General features: G+C 41.7%; 1 protein-coding gene across 2 annotated transcripts in view; it reads right to left on the bottom strand.

Annotated features, from left to right (window-relative positions):
* Positions 1 to 16,249, bottom strand: part of ALG5 (ALG5 dolichyl-phosphate beta-glucosyltransferase) — a 33,532-nt gene that overhangs the window by 13,306 nt on the left and 3,977 nt on the right. Inside the window, exons 5-8 of one of the 2 annotated variants that reach the window (XM_039366574.1) lie at positions 10,926 to 11,018; positions 9,842 to 9,955; positions 9,098 to 9,157; positions 234 to 385 (exon numbers count right to left, since the gene is read on the bottom strand). In XM_039366574.1, the coding sequence (XP_039222508.1) occupies positions 234 to 385; positions 9,098 to 9,157; positions 9,842 to 9,955; positions 10,926 to 11,018 (419 nt within the window). The remainder of the gene's footprint in view (positions 1 to 233; positions 386 to 9,097; positions 9,158 to 9,841; positions 9,956 to 10,925; positions 11,019 to 16,249) is intronic. The other variant, XM_039366575.1, reaches the window with a different exon arrangement.

Below are 16,249 nucleotides of genomic sequence, written 5' to 3'. Positions count from 1 at the left end.
ATTGGTCCTAGAAACTAAAAGTAAATCTTCTAATTTTGATAAAAGCCTGAAGAGCTAACTTCATAAATTGAAAATAAGAAGCCCCACTGAATATACAAAAGTCTTTGCAAATGCCTGAAAGCTCTTACATTCTAGTCATAAAATTATTTAGCATATATATGTACATACTGGATTATGCATCATAATCTTGCATACATTACCAGTTTCCAATTAACTGAAAGAAATATACCAACCAACGTTCTATATGAAGAGCTGAAAATGTCCGAGAAGCAGCCTCCCGGGTCAAGAGTTTAAAACCACATTGTGTGTCTCTGATATCCTTAACACAAAGGAACCTGACTAGAAAGTGGAATCCATGCATTAGAAAGGTTCGGAAGTATGAACGCTGAAAACAAAATACACAAAGTATTAGGTCTGAAATAAAGAAAACATTTAAATGCATTCCAGAACTTTTCTATTTCCATAATCACCTTACTATAATAAGCTTACCATGATCATCTCACCAGAACCACATATAAACTACATTCTCTGTGACAAGTATAAGAAGAAAAAATAAGAATTTTTTACAAAACAAATATACAGAAGTGCAAGAATAGCTAGAGCAGCACTTATATTTATATATCAGCAGTGTTATGAATGTACCAACAAAAACTCTGAAGCACCTTTCTTTCTTTGAATTTATAGTACCACCCAGTATTATTGAACACTTCATGTTCAACATATTTCTAGAATTATACTTGAACAAGAGATCGGCATTTCAAATAAAATGTGAAATATTGTATTTATAACCCTACTTTTGCAATGTGGTCCATCTTGAACTAAATGATCTGAGATACTATTCAATAATGCAGAAAATACACTATCAATAATATGTTTAAACCATAAAAATTTAAATTGTTTACTACTAAGTTACTAGGCCTCACACCTGAGGCACATTTTGCTCTGCTCAATGATCAAATCAGGGAGAGTGTCATGATTCTGATAGATGAAACCAGTAAAAGAACTTCAAGGCAAGAATTCTTCCTTAAAGAACATTTTATTTGGAAACAAAATATCAGCATTTACATAGTTGAACCCTCCCCTCAGATCTACATTGTTATGGCTACCTAAACCCTCAAGCATTCATCCCATCCCCCTTCTACATTTGAACTCTACAAGAATAGAAAAGGCACGTTAAAAGCAAAAGTAAAAATGGCTGCTGATTCTCAGTTGTCAGAGGGGCGACATCCATTGTCACAGCAGGGGTGGGGGTCATTAAGTGTGGCAATCACATGGGTGCCTTGCTGACTGACCATCCCAACCAAATGTAAGGTACAGAATAGAGGTACCTGGCTCAACAGCAGTAACGGTGAAAGGGATCTAAAAATCCTCATGGACAATCCCTTGAGCATGAGCCATTAGTGTGATGCAGCTGCCAAAAAACCAGTGCAGTCCTAGGCTACATCAACAGATGGATAGGATCATGATCACGTGAAGTGTTAGTACTGCTATATACTGCCTTGATAAGACCATACTTGAAATACTGCATCCAGTTTTAGTCACCACGATAAAGAAAAAGATGTTGAGACTCTAGAAAATGTGCAGATAATAATAACAAAGATGATTAGCGAACTGGAGGCCAAACCATACAATGAATGGTTGCAGGAACTGGATATGTCTAAGTCTAAGGAAGAGAAGTACTAGGGGTAACATGATAGCAGTTTCCTAATATCTGAGGGGCTTTCACAGGGGTCAACCTATTCTCCAAAGCACCCGAAAGCAGGACAAGATGTAACAGATGGAAGCTTAACAAAAAGAGATCCAACCTATAATTTCCTTTCAGTGAGAACAATTAATCAGTGGAGGTTTTAAAAAGAGATCTGTCATTTGTCCAGAATGATATAGATTCTCCTGCTTGAGCAGGAGGTTGGAACAGAAGACCTCCAAGGTTCCTTCCAACTCTGTTATTTTGATAATTTTACTTGTGATAGGCCCCATTGCAGTCACAACTGAAGAACTATCTGAAATCAGTTGTTAGAGATACAAGTCAGGACTAGAACATTAACTAATTGGGTCCAAACCTATTCTATTACTCCATTTTGTAATGAAATCAACACTGCATTCAATATTCCTGAACTGACTTCTTCTCCAGTACAGGAGATGGAGAATCCACCAATGGGTTTTCTCTGTCTGCCTGCTCTTGATACCAAGTAGCCAAATTTGACATGCCCCCTCCTGCTAGGAGACCCAGTCTTAACTTGGTCTCAGCTCTTGAAGACGTATCAGGTTTGGCTCTCAGCAGATGGCAGGTTAGAAATCCATTGGTGAATTCTTATTTTTTCCCCTAAATTGACTAATGTTAATTGGAATCCTTCCTTAATTGTAAATTCTAAATTGGAATCCTCCCTTTCAATTTTCCTTAGCACTGGGATCAGTGCTACCTTAAATTTCTGAATTGGGAAGTGGGAGGTGGGGGGAAACTTTTGCAGCTCTCCGTTTCTTATTTTCCCCAGGGCTCTGGGGAAATATTCTGCAGGCTTGCCTCAGATTTCCTCATCCCCCCCCCCCCCGTTTCTCCAAACCAGACAGAATCTTGTGCTGCTGGCTTGAGATTCTCTATTGAATTCGGGGCCTCTGGACCATCTCCGACAACCAGGAACACTCGCGGGCGCCATTTTGGTTGCCGTCGGAGGCAACGAAGTTTTAAAAAAAACAACTAGTTGTTTTTATTGCCTGCTGTTTGGAGGCTGCCAGTTGAGTTAATTTTCAGCGCAGCATTAGCGCTGCCACAGCATCAGGCCCCAACACCAGCAATCTTAATTGCAAAGCCTTCAGTGCCATTCCTAATGGAGAGCAGGTTGTGGCCGCCATTTTGAGGCCGCTGCCCAGGGAACAAAGTAAAAGAACAGTTTTCCTTTGCCTTTTGCACTCGTTTGGGGCCTTCTTATTTTTGGGATAGGCCGCATGTGCCTTGGGGACCAGGGTCTTTCAACCCACCATAGTCTGTTAGTTTAACAGCGCCTTTCACGGACCCACCATGGCCGCCATTTTGAACCACGCCACGCAGTTATTTAACCAGGCCACATTGAGCCCTGCCCCAGTGATTGCCTGCAGGCCTCATCATTTTACTATAGTGAGGGTCTTGTTGGCAGTAGGTCAAATTGTTAGAGGATAGAGTCTCCAAACACCACAAATTAATACTTGCAATTTAAAACATTGACCAGCCGCCATTTTGAACCTGATCCTTACTTGCCAGGCCTTGTCTCAGGTCCTCTGCACCCTTCATTGGGAATTTTTTGTTTTTGCCTTTTCTGGTGCACACTGCCTGGCCACCTAAGGCCTCTGGGCAGAGCCCAGAGAGTGGTTCCAAACGTGCCTTCGGTATCTGACTCAATTGCCGTGACCAAAGCCCAGAGAGAATTTTTTTCTGGTCAGGTGGTCAGGGGAACAGTCTTGTTACGTTCCAATCTCGCTACTGCCAGCTACTTGCCTGCCAGAGCGTCACCTCAGCTTGTCTGAGACTGCTCCACTGGGATGGAGGGCTCCTCGTTGCCTCAATCCACGAGCACCGCCTCTCCATCCTCCAGTTACAGCTGCCATAAATCCTCTGAACAGGAGGCAGCAGGCAAGTCCAAGTCCAAGACTAAGCACACATCAAGAAGTCTTCCAAGCTGGTGGAGAAGCAAGCCAGCAGTAGGCACCAGGCTCTGGAGAAGGAGTTCTCCAGAGCACAGAGGCAGGCCGGGCTAGATACGATGCAATTGGCGGCCCCCGAAGCTGATCTCCCCTTAGGTCCCTCAACTTCAGCTCAAGGGGTATGGTCCATCCCAGGGATACCGGTCACTCTAGGTTCACCCCCCACAGTGACTCAATACACTACAATAGCTCCAGGCGCAGTTCCAGAGGCCACATTTACTCCCACGGCAGCGGGACTCAGGGGACCGGACTTTGGAGATATTTTCTCCGACGGACGCCTTGAGGCCTTACTATCCAAGGTAGTGGATAGAGCTTTAGCACAGTGTTCCTTTCAGTCACCCAACCAAGGGGCTTCCACATCAGGCATGCCTCCTTATGGGGCCCCTACGGAATTCCCCATACTCCAGGAGCCTACGTCTCCCACGCATTCTTCCATGAGTGGTTACTCTTCCCCTCAAGGTGAGGAGCAACTGGATCTCATTCTGTCAGAAGAGGAGGAACTTCCTCCTGAGCCCTCCCCTTCGGGAGGCCTTTTCATTTCGGCCCTTTTTCTTTCAATCCTACGTAAGGCCACAGCAACGGCAAATATAGGCTCAGATCAATTCCCTCAACCGCAGGTTCCATCGGATACCAGCTCCAATCCGATATTTTTTGAAACGGTGGCAACCGAACATCACGTTCCTTGCCCCTCCATCTTCCTGAAAGGGATCAAGAAACCATGGGCTTCCCTTTCTCATTCCCTCCGATAAGCAGGACTGACAAAAAGATCTTGAGCACCTCCACAGATCTCACCAATGCACTGGAGGTCCCCAAGGTAGATGAAGCATGGACCCCTCTGGCACCCAGATGGCGAGCACTGGGGACTTGTCGGAGGCGCTTAAAGCAGACAACAAGAAATGGGAACATACATTTTGGAAGACCCATCAATCAACGGCTTGGGCAATTAAAACGGCCAGCTGTGCGTCCTTTTTTGTCAGAACCACCCTTCTATGGTTACGCCAGCTTTAGGCTAGAGTACCTGCTGAGGATTTGCGAACCCACCAGGACCTAAGTAGGATGGTGGTGACTACTGAGTACGCTGCAGATGCAACGCTTCAGTCTGCCATCTTTGCCTCTAAGTCTATAGCTTCCAATATTACTGCCAGAAGGATGCTGTGGCTAAAACATTGGCAGGCTGACACCAAACTCAAATGGCGTCTAGCAACTGCTCCTTATCTGGGCAACAACTTATTTGGGGAGGCCCTGGCCCCGTACCTTGTGGAGAACAAGGACAAACGCAAGGTCATGGCTCACTTAAACAAGAAGTCTGACAAACGTCCCACTTCCTACTTTCGTAGACAGTCCTTTCGGCAGACAGCAGGCACAACAGTCACTCAGCCCTCCCGCTCATACACTCCCAGACAGGGAAGGCCGTACGACTGTCCTTATGACAGGACAGGGTTTCGGCCCAGACAACAGGGACAGACTAAGCGGCCATTTCGAGGGGCAGGACGTCCATATAGAAAGTCCAAGTGACTCCTACACTGCCCTTCCCATCGGGGGAAGGCTAGCCCACTTCTTCCATCAGTGGGAACTCACCTCCACGGACAACTGGGTCCTGCAAACCATCCAGTTCGGTCTGTCCCTGGAGTTTCTAGCCAAACCCCGGACTGATTCATTGTCTGTTCCGTTTCCAGGGATCCACTCAAACAGGGACTCATGCAGGAGGCCATCCAACATCTTTTAGAGATTCAGGCCATAGAACCAGTACCGACAGACCACAGGGGAAGGGGGTTCTACTCCATCCTCTTTGTGGTTCCCAAGGCCTCGGGGGGGTGGAGTGCGATTCTGGATCTCAAGCATCTCAACCATTATATCACTTACAAAAAGTTCAAGATGCAATCTCTCCAGTCCATCCTGGGAGGCATCAGACAGGGAGACTTCCTGGCATCAATAGACCTCATGGAAGCGTACCTCCACATCCCCATTCATCCAGCTTACCGACGGTTCCTAAGGTTCTGCTACAGGGGCAGACATTTCCAGTACAAGGCCCTTCCCTTCGGCCTTTCTTCAGCACCCAGGGTGTTCACCAAAATCCTGGCTGTGCTAGCCGCCCAGCTGAGGAAGATACCAATACGCGTCCAGTGTTACCTGGATAACATCCTGATTCAGGCATCATCCTTCCAGGCAGCTCAGGCAGACGTGAAACACACCATTCAGGTCCTTCAACAACATGGCTTCTCATTCAACTTCCAAAAAAGCCAGACAGTTCCCTCATCCAGGCTCTTACACCTGGGAGCCGTGATAGACACCACCAACTGTACAGTCTATCTCTCCCAGGAGCGAGTGGTCAGCATCAGGGAGCTAACTTGCCAGGTGTACAGGGAACATACAGTTCCATTGGTCTTACTCTCCCAACTATTAGGAAAGATGGTCTCCTGCATAGCCATAGTTCCCTGGGCCAGACTCCACTTGTGGGACCTCCAATGGTTCCTGCTACCTTTCCAACGGGTGAATGTCAGTGCATCCAACCGTCAAGTCAGGGTTCCGGTTCACATTCGCAGAGCACTTCGCTGGTGGTGCTCACGGGCAGTGACCAAAGGATCACCCTTCAAGGAACTGGACCGCATCACCATCACGACAGACCTGAGTCTGTTCGGATGGGGGGGCCCATCTACAGTCTCAGTTTGCACAGGGCCGTTGGTCCTGCGCAGACTTGAGACATAACATCAATTGGCTGGAGCTCAGGGCCATTCACCTAGTTCTTCGCCAATTCAGGCACAGGATCAAGGGTCGCCACATCCTGGTTCTTACGGACAATGTGGCATCCAAAGCCCACGTCAACTGTCTGGGGGGCACCAGGTCCAGGTCCTTCATGTCCAAGGCACGGCTCCTGGGTTCCTGGGCAGAGTCCAATCTGGCCTCCATCAGGGCCGAACACATCTCGGGGGTCAACAACCAGCAAGCAGACTTTCTGAGTCGCGCTACGGTGGACCCCTCGGAGTGGGGGTTACATCCGGATCTGTTCTCCGAAATCTCTCACAGGTTCGGCCAACCAGTCCTTGACCTGTTTGCATCATCGATCAATGCCCAACTCCCCAGGTACTACTCCCGCTATCTCCGTCCAGGGGCGGAGGGGATGGGCGCCTTGTGGACTCCATGGCCACAAGGTCTCCTTTACGCCTTCCCCCCCCCCACCACTCATACCGGCGACCATCTGCAAGCTACTCCAGGAGCAGGCGGAAGTGATCCTTGTGGTCCCGTACTGGCCACAGAGGCCGTAGTTTGCTGATTTGATGAATTTTTCCCAATCTCCTCCATGGAAGATCCCCCCTCATTGTGTGTCTCTACATCAGGGGTCCCTCCAACACCCGGACCCCCAATGGTTACAATTAACCATCTGGCGCTTGAGCGCAGCATAATGGCACAAGAACTATTTTCCCCTTGCGCCATTACCATGATCCAGGCTTCCCGTCGTCCAGCGACCAATCGCATTTATGATTCTACTTGAAAGAATTTTTGCCATTGGTGTCGAAGGTGACACCTGGATATGTCCAAAATGATCAGATCATAGATTATATTTTGGATGGTCTGGACAGAGGCCTCGCCCCTGCGACTATTTGCAGACAGGTGGCAGCCTTGTTCACACTACTCACTTGTGCGGATTCTGTTCCCCTAGCTCACCATCCTAGGATTCGAGCCTTTATCAAGGGTGCATGCAACACCAGGCCTCCTGTGGTACACAGGTATCCTTCTTGGGAATTGCCTTGCATCCTTCGCACTCTAACAAAACCACCCTTTGAGCCCATAATGACTATTCCGTTACGGAATCTATCTCTTAAGGTTGCGTTCTTAATAGCTATCATGTCAGCCAGGCGTATCTCTGAGCTAGCCGCTCTATCGGTCAGGGATGATCTTTGTATCTTTCACAGCGACCGGGTGATCCTTCGCCTGGACCCCACATTTGTGCCCAAAGTAAATTCGCTCTTCCACAGGGCACAGGAAGTTATTTTACCAAATTTTTGCCCCGATCCTTCCCATGACTTGGAGCGGCAGTGGCACACACTGGACGTCCGCAGGGCACTGCGGCGTTATATGAAGGGTACAGAGCCTTTTCGTAGGTCTGAGGCCCTACTTGTTTCTTTCCGTCCGGCTTCTCTGGGACAGAAAGTTTCCGCTGGCACTATTGGCAGGTGGATCGGGGCCTGTATTGCGGAGGCGTACCAGTCCTCTTCACTACCGGCTCCAAGTCATCTTACTGCCCATTCCACTCGCAGTGCTGCAACCTCTGCGGCATGGGCCACTCAGGCGTCCATTGAGGAGATTTGCAGGGCTGCAACATGGTCCTCGCCCTGTTTGTACGCCATTACAGGATCGACCGTTTTGCTTCGGCGGACTCCTCCTTTGGTCGGAGGGTCCTCCAGCAAGTGGTCTCCGGGGACTCTATTCCGGCCTTATCTGTTTCCCACCCATCGGGACAGTGAGGCTTTGGTATGTCCCACGGGTGGATTCTCCATCTCCTGTACTGGAGAAGGGGAGTTGTCTTACCTGAACGCCTTTTCTCAGTACGGAGATGGAGAATCCACACCCACCCTTTAGGTCAATTAGGCCTTATCTTAGGGTTTGAGAGCCAACACCTCGTCCACCTTCAGCCACTTCGCCCTCGTTAAGACTGGATCTTCTAGCAAGAGGGGGCGTGTCAAGTTTGGCTACTTGGTCTCAAGAGCAGGCAGACAGAGAAAACCCATTGGTGGATTCTCCATCTCCGTACTGAGAAAAGGCGTTCAGATAAGACAACGCCCCTTTTACCACATCTCTTGTATTCTTCTAAGATATCAGGTATTATAATTTTTTTCTGTATGGGAATCAACAAAAACAAATACCATAAAAAATGGCAAGATAAATCTGCACCTAATATACAATAATGATCTATTGATATGTATTGTTTGTTAACATTTGGGGTTTTTTTCAACAAAGGGCAAGGAAAAGATGTGGAGGGAGTGGGTTTTAACTTGTTCTATTTAAAAGGAACCTAGGCATTCCCCTCTTACTTTAAGTTTTTTATCATTATCATTTCATAGTAGTGCTTACACAATATTGTTAATACTGCTGTATATATACTTTTTATTCTCTTAATTAGTTTGATCTAATAAAAATACTTTAAAATAACTCTCTTAAATTTAAAGACTACAAAACAGAAACTTTGATAATTATGTTAGAAATACTCAATAGTAATGACTATTTCGGTTAGTTATTTAGACTGGCTGTATATTGCTGAATAAGAGCCCACATACTGCATTCCAACGAGGCATCATGCAAACTAAAGGAGGATAAGATTTGATCTTAAAAAAGAAGACATGCTCTTGATTATGTCTGTCTATAAAGAATAGTCTGTCAGACAGTAAGTGCAGAAGAAAAAAAAACAGAGGCAAGAAAAGTATACCTGTGCTATGGAATCTTTCTCCAAGTGAGCACGAGAGCCACAGGCAATAGCCATCATTTCCTAGAAGGAAAAACATTAACAGCTTTAAGGGAATTAGAGTAAAGAACAGGTAGTTTCCAAATTATATTTGCATAAGCACTCCTTTCAACTCATAAAACCCACTGTATCTTCTTCCAGATTCATGTGGCAAGTTTATAAGCCATTCCTGCTCTGTTTCTTTGAAACACAGTGATTGCCATGTATATGTATATAGAGAGACCTGAAGCAGCTTCTAAAGCAGCTGGCTAGGCCTGGAAAATGATGCAACTGCTTTCATTATTCAAAGGGAGATGCTTTGTACTCCCATGAGATGCAAAGCATATTGTTTGAAGAAGCAGCTCAGTTATAATATCAAAACTAAATTAAAAAAATAATCACAACAAGAAATAACAAAGCAGGGCATGCAAATAGCAACAGAGGGAAAAAATAGAGTATCACCTGAGAATGCTCATTTTACTTTCCCATCAGCTCCAACATTGAATTTGTTGAGCCCAAACTCCCTTGTATGTAGAAAAAAAGGGATATTTTGCAGTATTCCCAAACTACAGATCTCAGATTAGGACACAGCATTCCAAAATGTATGCTAACCTGATAAAAGCTGTTTGCTCTAATCCCACACAATTTAAGAAATTAAATATGTTCAACTTTCTCTGGATTGTGTTTTAAGACTTAAAAAGGAGAAAAAGTAGCCAAATAGAACCTCACAGGCCAGGGTTGGAGACTCTCAAGACCTTTTTCTACTTTTTCAATATCTTTAAATTTTGTAGCTCCATCAGCATCTGCCATCAATATTCTTTTGCCTCGTGAATAAAATACACCCTGCAGTTAAGAAATATGTAAGGACCTAAATTAGTTCAGCAATTATTATGAAAAGACAAAAAAGTCATATTTTGTTTTAATAGAACAATCCCATTCCCCCAATTATTATAATTCAGGTATTAAACTTTATGACCAGAGAACATATTTGATAGCATGAATACCATATTGTTGTTGATATGGGGAAGGACTGCCTGTTCACAAAATGGATGCCACAATGGACATGGCCAGTCACTAACTGCAATTTGTCAGAAAGCAAAATGATGAGACTGCTTAACAGAATACTGATTGGGAATTTTCCCAAATAACTGTGGTGAGCCACCATTTTAATTCTGTAAGACTATTTGCATAACCTATGTGAAATCAATACCTCTGGAGACTAATGCTTTGCTTTGCATCATGCCAGATTCCTTTTAATTATTTTTAAAATTAGAATAATCTATTTAAAAAAAACCTAAAAGCTAACATGATACAATAAGCTTTTCATGTACCAATCATCACATTCGACTAAGGTCAACTTCACAAAGCTCTGTTTGAATTATGGCTACAAACCCTGGCAATCTGTAGTCAAGAACAATAACAATGGTTCTAGACAAGAGTGCTACTAGGCAGCTCAATCAGAAACTAAAATGAGGATATTTATCAAGTCAGCAGGTCTATATTTTATGTAGTCATTATTATGATTATATTTTTATAGCTCAACAGAGTGAAATTCCTCTCATTTTCCCATTTGGTTTAATAGAGATTCCCTCCCCTATTAATCCTATTAATCCGTTAAATGAAGCAACCAGTGTATGTTCCATCTTAGCAAAATAAGCGCTATATGTTCTAAATATAAAAACAGCTAAGTTTGCAGTACCTTCAACAATAATTTTCAATTTAATTTAAATGTTCAAATTAAAAAGTAAATATTGAATCATTTGTTTTCTCTGAGAAAATATGCAACTTAAAGGAAAAGAGGTGAGTTTATTACCCTTCTAACAGCTCCGCCTTTTCCACGATTCCTCACCAGAGTGAGTACTCTCACTTTGTTACTACCATACTTCTTAACGTACCTCAGTGCAACCTACAGAAAATAATACATCAGAATAAAACAACAATAATCACAATTTGGAATGCAATACTTGCTATTAATTGATGGTCAAGACAGTTTCAAATATACATATATCAGGCAAAAATATTTTTTGTTTAGAAAATGCCATTTGAATTTTTCTAATCTTTTTCCTGTTAAACGGGAAATTGAACTCACCTTCAATTCCCTAAGTTAAAAACAAAAAAATTGCATTTGCTTAACTGGATATTCAAAGGGAAATATACTGAACAATTACATAATATCCCTTAGTTAATATTTTAGTTTTTACATTTGTAGTGTTTTTCATTTATTGTTTTACTTATTAAATTTATAAACCACCCCTCTCACTAATAAGGCAACTCGGGGCCACATTTGTTTTAGGGTTCAAATATTTAATGACTACATTTAACTTTAGAGAAAATATTATTCTCTAAACTGAAAAAGTTAAAATGCATAGGAAATGATGTAGTGAATCCTAAACTGTAAGTAACTTTAAATTGACTTTATATAAAACAGGTTGTGAAATATTACAACTATAATGAAATTAACAGGTTTGGAGGGTTCAGGTAACACTGAAATATGATTAATTAAAAATGAGAGCTTTTAAACATAAGAGAGGGAAGCACGATTATATGCATTTGAAGAGTAAAACAGTATATAACTTCCAGCAACCTTCTACTTATCTTTTAATTTTACAGTTGCTGTACAGTAGTGATTGTTTTCCATGTCACAAAGTAAAAGATAAATTGAAAACAATTTACAAAGGCAGAATTGTTGAGAAGAAAAATGTAATGCATCTATGCATTCAGGGAAGGAATAACTGATGATTGATGAAGAAGAAAAAGAAGGAGGAAGAGAAGGAGAAGAAGAAGAAGGAGGGCTCTGAGAGTGATAGGTGAGTTGGGAAGCTGCCAGTTGTAGCCTGAGAACCTGGGTTGAAAAAGCAAGTGGAGAGACAGCATGCTGTTTTTCAAGACAATATTTATTATTATTATTATTATTATTCATCAATCAGCCAGATGTTTAGACTGGATTTGGCATTTTTATTCATTTAATGAAATCCTTCCCAAGGATCTGAGATAGGCAGATGTTGTTTGATGGTGTTATAGGATGTAAATTATTGCAAGTAAAGCTGCCTTTTGCAATTGACTAATGGTGAATGCCAATGGTGTTCAACTGCTGCTCCACGTGTTTTGGGATTGCATCCAGGGTGCCTATTGGTACTATCTTGGTTTCGTTTGCTATAGTTGTTATACTATTTGCAGGTCTTTATATTTTGTGATTTTCTCCAGTTCCTACTCTTTCATTCTGCTGTCTCCAGGTACCTCAAAGTCCACTGTCAAGACCTTTTATCTTTCCTATCAACAATTGCTAAATCCAAGGTGTTCTGTTTTAATTCTGAAGTCCCAGTGTACTTTAGCTTCTTCATTTTCAATTATTTTGTCAATTTTATGGTCCCACAAATTGTTGTTGGCAGGCAAATAGTAATTCTTTCAGATATTCCAATGCACCATTGTTGCAACGTTGTCATGCCATTGTCAATCTATCTGTGCAGTTTTCTTGAAGCAGTTAACTAAATGGTCCACTATTTGTTCAGCTTCTTCGCAGAGGTGGCATTTGCTGTCTGTTGCTCCATTCCCAATTCTGCTTTTGGTATGCATTTATTTATTCAGTAAGGCATTTGATAAAGTAGATCACAACCTACTACTTGTTGAGATAGAAAAATGTGGGTTAGACAGCATCACCACCAGATGGATCCGTAGCTGGGTGATGGGCCGTAGTCAGCATGTGGTCCTCAATGGAACTGCACCTACATGGAGGGAAGTGTGTAGTGGGCTCTGTTCTGGGCCCAGTGCTCTTCAACATCTTCATCAATGATTTGAATAAAGGGATAGATGGGGAAATCATCAAATTTGGAGATGACACCAAGCTGGCAGGAATAGCCAACACTCCAGAAGACAGGCTTAGGATACAGGAGGATCTGGACAGACTTGAACACTGGGTACTATCTAACAAAATGAAATTCAATGGTGAAAGAAATAAGGTTCTACATTTAGGCAAGAAAAACCAAATATACAGATATAGTATAGGGTGTACCTTGCTCAATAGTAGTAACTGTGAGAGAGACCTCGGAGTCCTAGTGGACAATCACTTAAATATGAGCCAACAGTGTCCTGCAGCTGCCAAAAAGGCCAACACAGTGCTAGGCTGCATTAACAGAGGGATAGAATCAAGATCACGTGAAGTATTAATACCACTTTACAATGCCTTTGTAAGGCCAGACTTGGAATACTGCATCCAGTTTTGGTCACCACGATGTAATAAAGATGTTGAGACTCTAGAAAGAATACAGAGAAGAGCAACAAAGATGATTAGGGGACTGGAGGCTAAAGCATATAAGGAAAGGCTGCTGGAATTGGGTATGTCTAGTTTAACGAAAAGAAGGATGAGGGGGGACATGATAGCAGTGTTCCAATATCTCAGGGGCTGCCACAAAGAAGGAGTCAAGCTATTTTCCAAAGCGCCTGAAGGCAGGACAAGAAGCAACGGGTGGAAACTAAGCAAGGAGAGAAGCAACCTAGAACTAAGGAGAAACTTCCTGACAGTTAGAACAATTAACCAGTGGAACAACTTGCCTCCAGAAGTGGTGAATGCTCCAACACTGGAAGTTTTTAAGAAGAGACTAGACAGCCATTTGTCTGAAATGGTATAGGGTTTCTTGCCTGAGCAGGGGGTTGGACTAGATGACCTCCAAGATCCCTTCCAACTTTATTATTATTATTATATTTCCTAATGCTTGGTCTTGTACAACCAAAATTAACCGATGAGTCTTTTCCTGGGGATGGGGGCTTTCCTCATCATTTCAAGGAAGGTCTTCCTCCTCTGTCCTCCTCTTGATTGTGGTGAGCCGAGCTAGGAAGGTGATGTGCATTGCTCTGAGAATCCAGTCAAGCCCTAATGCATTAGTGGTGCCCTAGGAAACTTTGATGTTACAAAATATCATATTAGAGACACTGTTCTTCAGCCCCTTGTTGCACCCTTTCAAAGTATAGTTGAATCCTAAGGTTGGAAGGGATCTTAAAGGTCATCTAGTCCAAATCCCTGTCCAGGACAGGAAAGATTGGGAACTTTTTTCTTGAAAAGCTGCAGGGGTAGAGCCACCCAACCTCAGGAAACAGCTATCCCTTTGCTGCATATCTTTTCTTAAAAAAGATACCTCCTTTAAAATATTTTTTAGTGGTATCTAGAACCAGTTGGATAATTTAAATAGGACTAATGTGATGGAATGGAGCTTGCTCAATTTTGAATGCCATGAATGTTTTGTATCTTGGCTGCTGATTGTAGTGGTTTTAATGTGGTTAGATTCTTTTTCTTTGTAATTCTTAAATTGTTTTGGATATTTTAATTGTTAAACTGCTTAGAATTAGGAATGCGAGATAGGTGGTTATACAAAGTTATATGAATGAATGTTCAGCATGTAATGGTCAAATAGTTTATTTTTTTCCAAGTTTTTTATTAATTTTACAATATTACATTTACATATTTGAAAAGTAGCGTGGTGGTTGAGCATAGTAATTCCATTACATCTGAATATCATCAGTACAAATCTCAAAGTATTACAACGACTAATTCCCTCTCTTTCACCCATAGTATCTACTGTCATATTGAGATCAATACAGTTCTTATTCTATCAATCAAACAAAAAATACCTTTCTAGTATTCATCAATAATCTTCAATCTATACATATCTTAATTAATTTGACATTCTATCTTTTAGACAATAACCTAATAAGTTTTTCTTAACTTTAATTTCCCATTGATATTTAAATTTAACGTTTAATCGTTATCATTTCTTGATTTTAAATAATCCCAATTTCTAAGTCTCCTATCTCATATTTGGGGCTAAGACTTTTCTTTTCTTTTCTTCCTTCTACTTCCTTCCTTCCTTTCTTTCCAGAAAAAAAATAATAAAAATAAACCATCAGCATTTGTACCACAAACCAATATACAAATTTAATTATTAGTATTTATACTTCTAAGTTTTACTTAACCAACAATATCATAAATTCAAATCTTTGTAAACATTCAAACTTTTAGCACAATTCCTTTTACATTTCCTCATACAATCTAATATTTAAAATACAGATCTTATATATAAATTTTACCATCTATCTTAATAAACTAATAAAACAATATAATATTCTATTTCAATATTTATATTTCTAGATTTTATATAACCAAAATTTTCTTTATCTCAAATCGTTACAATATCTTGTGTTCACAATGCATATTCTATCCATCTAGATATGTTCTATTTTAGATGTCATATGTAAATCAAAATCCCAATCCCTTTCAGTCTTATTCTATTTTTTTTCTCTGCCAAGTCATCTTTCGTATCTTTGCTTTTAAATCATCAAAAAGATCTCCTTGTATTGGCTATTGTTTGATATTGATAAAGGCATTCAGTTGATATTTTCTTGAGAGGGCTAGCTGATTTAGCAGGTCGTCTCTTTGTTTTTCCAATTCGATGCAGTTGTCTCGAAGTATTTATCTTCTCTTTCATCTGTTTTCTTTTTTATCTTCAATTTCCTTCTGGTTTATAAGAAAAATCCTTTCCTTGTTCTCTGTTATCAGTTTCTTTTTTCTGTTTTCCATTGTCTGTATTTGTTGAGTATCTAAGTCTTCTGTCATAGCATTTGGTTGTTTCACTTTCTCTATAGAATTCTGTATAAATCAGTGGTTCTCAACCTCTGGGTCGGGACCCCATTTGGGGTCGAACGACCATTTCACGGGGGTCGCCAAACAAGGCTGTCCGCCATTTTTTCCCCGTTTTCTTTGGCCACACTCCTGGCACCCAGTGATGTATAAGCGGTTGGGGGTCACCACAACATGGGGAACTGTATTATGGGGTCACGGCATTAGAAAGGTTGAGAACCACTGGTATAGATGATTCTTTGGTTGAAGTCATAGTTTGAGTTTGCATATCCAGACTTATACAGAGAGTTTTTGCTTTTAATATATAAAGAATATGCTGTTAACATATAAAGAATTTGTTCCTGTACTTCCTCTGTAGGAGGAATCCATTCCTGTTCTTCTTCCATTATAGTATATTAAACTAAAAAAAAACTTATAATCAGAAAGTCCACCAAGGAGCTGAGCTGAGTTTCTTGCAGATGATGCTTCAAGGTTGCTTTATATTTTATCTATTTTCAAAGCTGTCAACA

This window comes from Crotalus tigris, unplaced genomic scaffold (genome assembly GCF_016545835.1).
Source record: "Crotalus tigris isolate CLP2741 ecotype Arizona unplaced genomic scaffold, ASM1654583v1 scf7180000020347.5012614909:4044961, whole genome shotgun sequence".
In the NCBI taxonomy this organism is placed as follows: Eukaryota; Metazoa; Chordata; class Lepidosauria; order Squamata; family Viperidae; genus Crotalus; species Crotalus tigris.
This window is presented reverse-complemented; position numbering and strand designations above follow the sequence as displayed.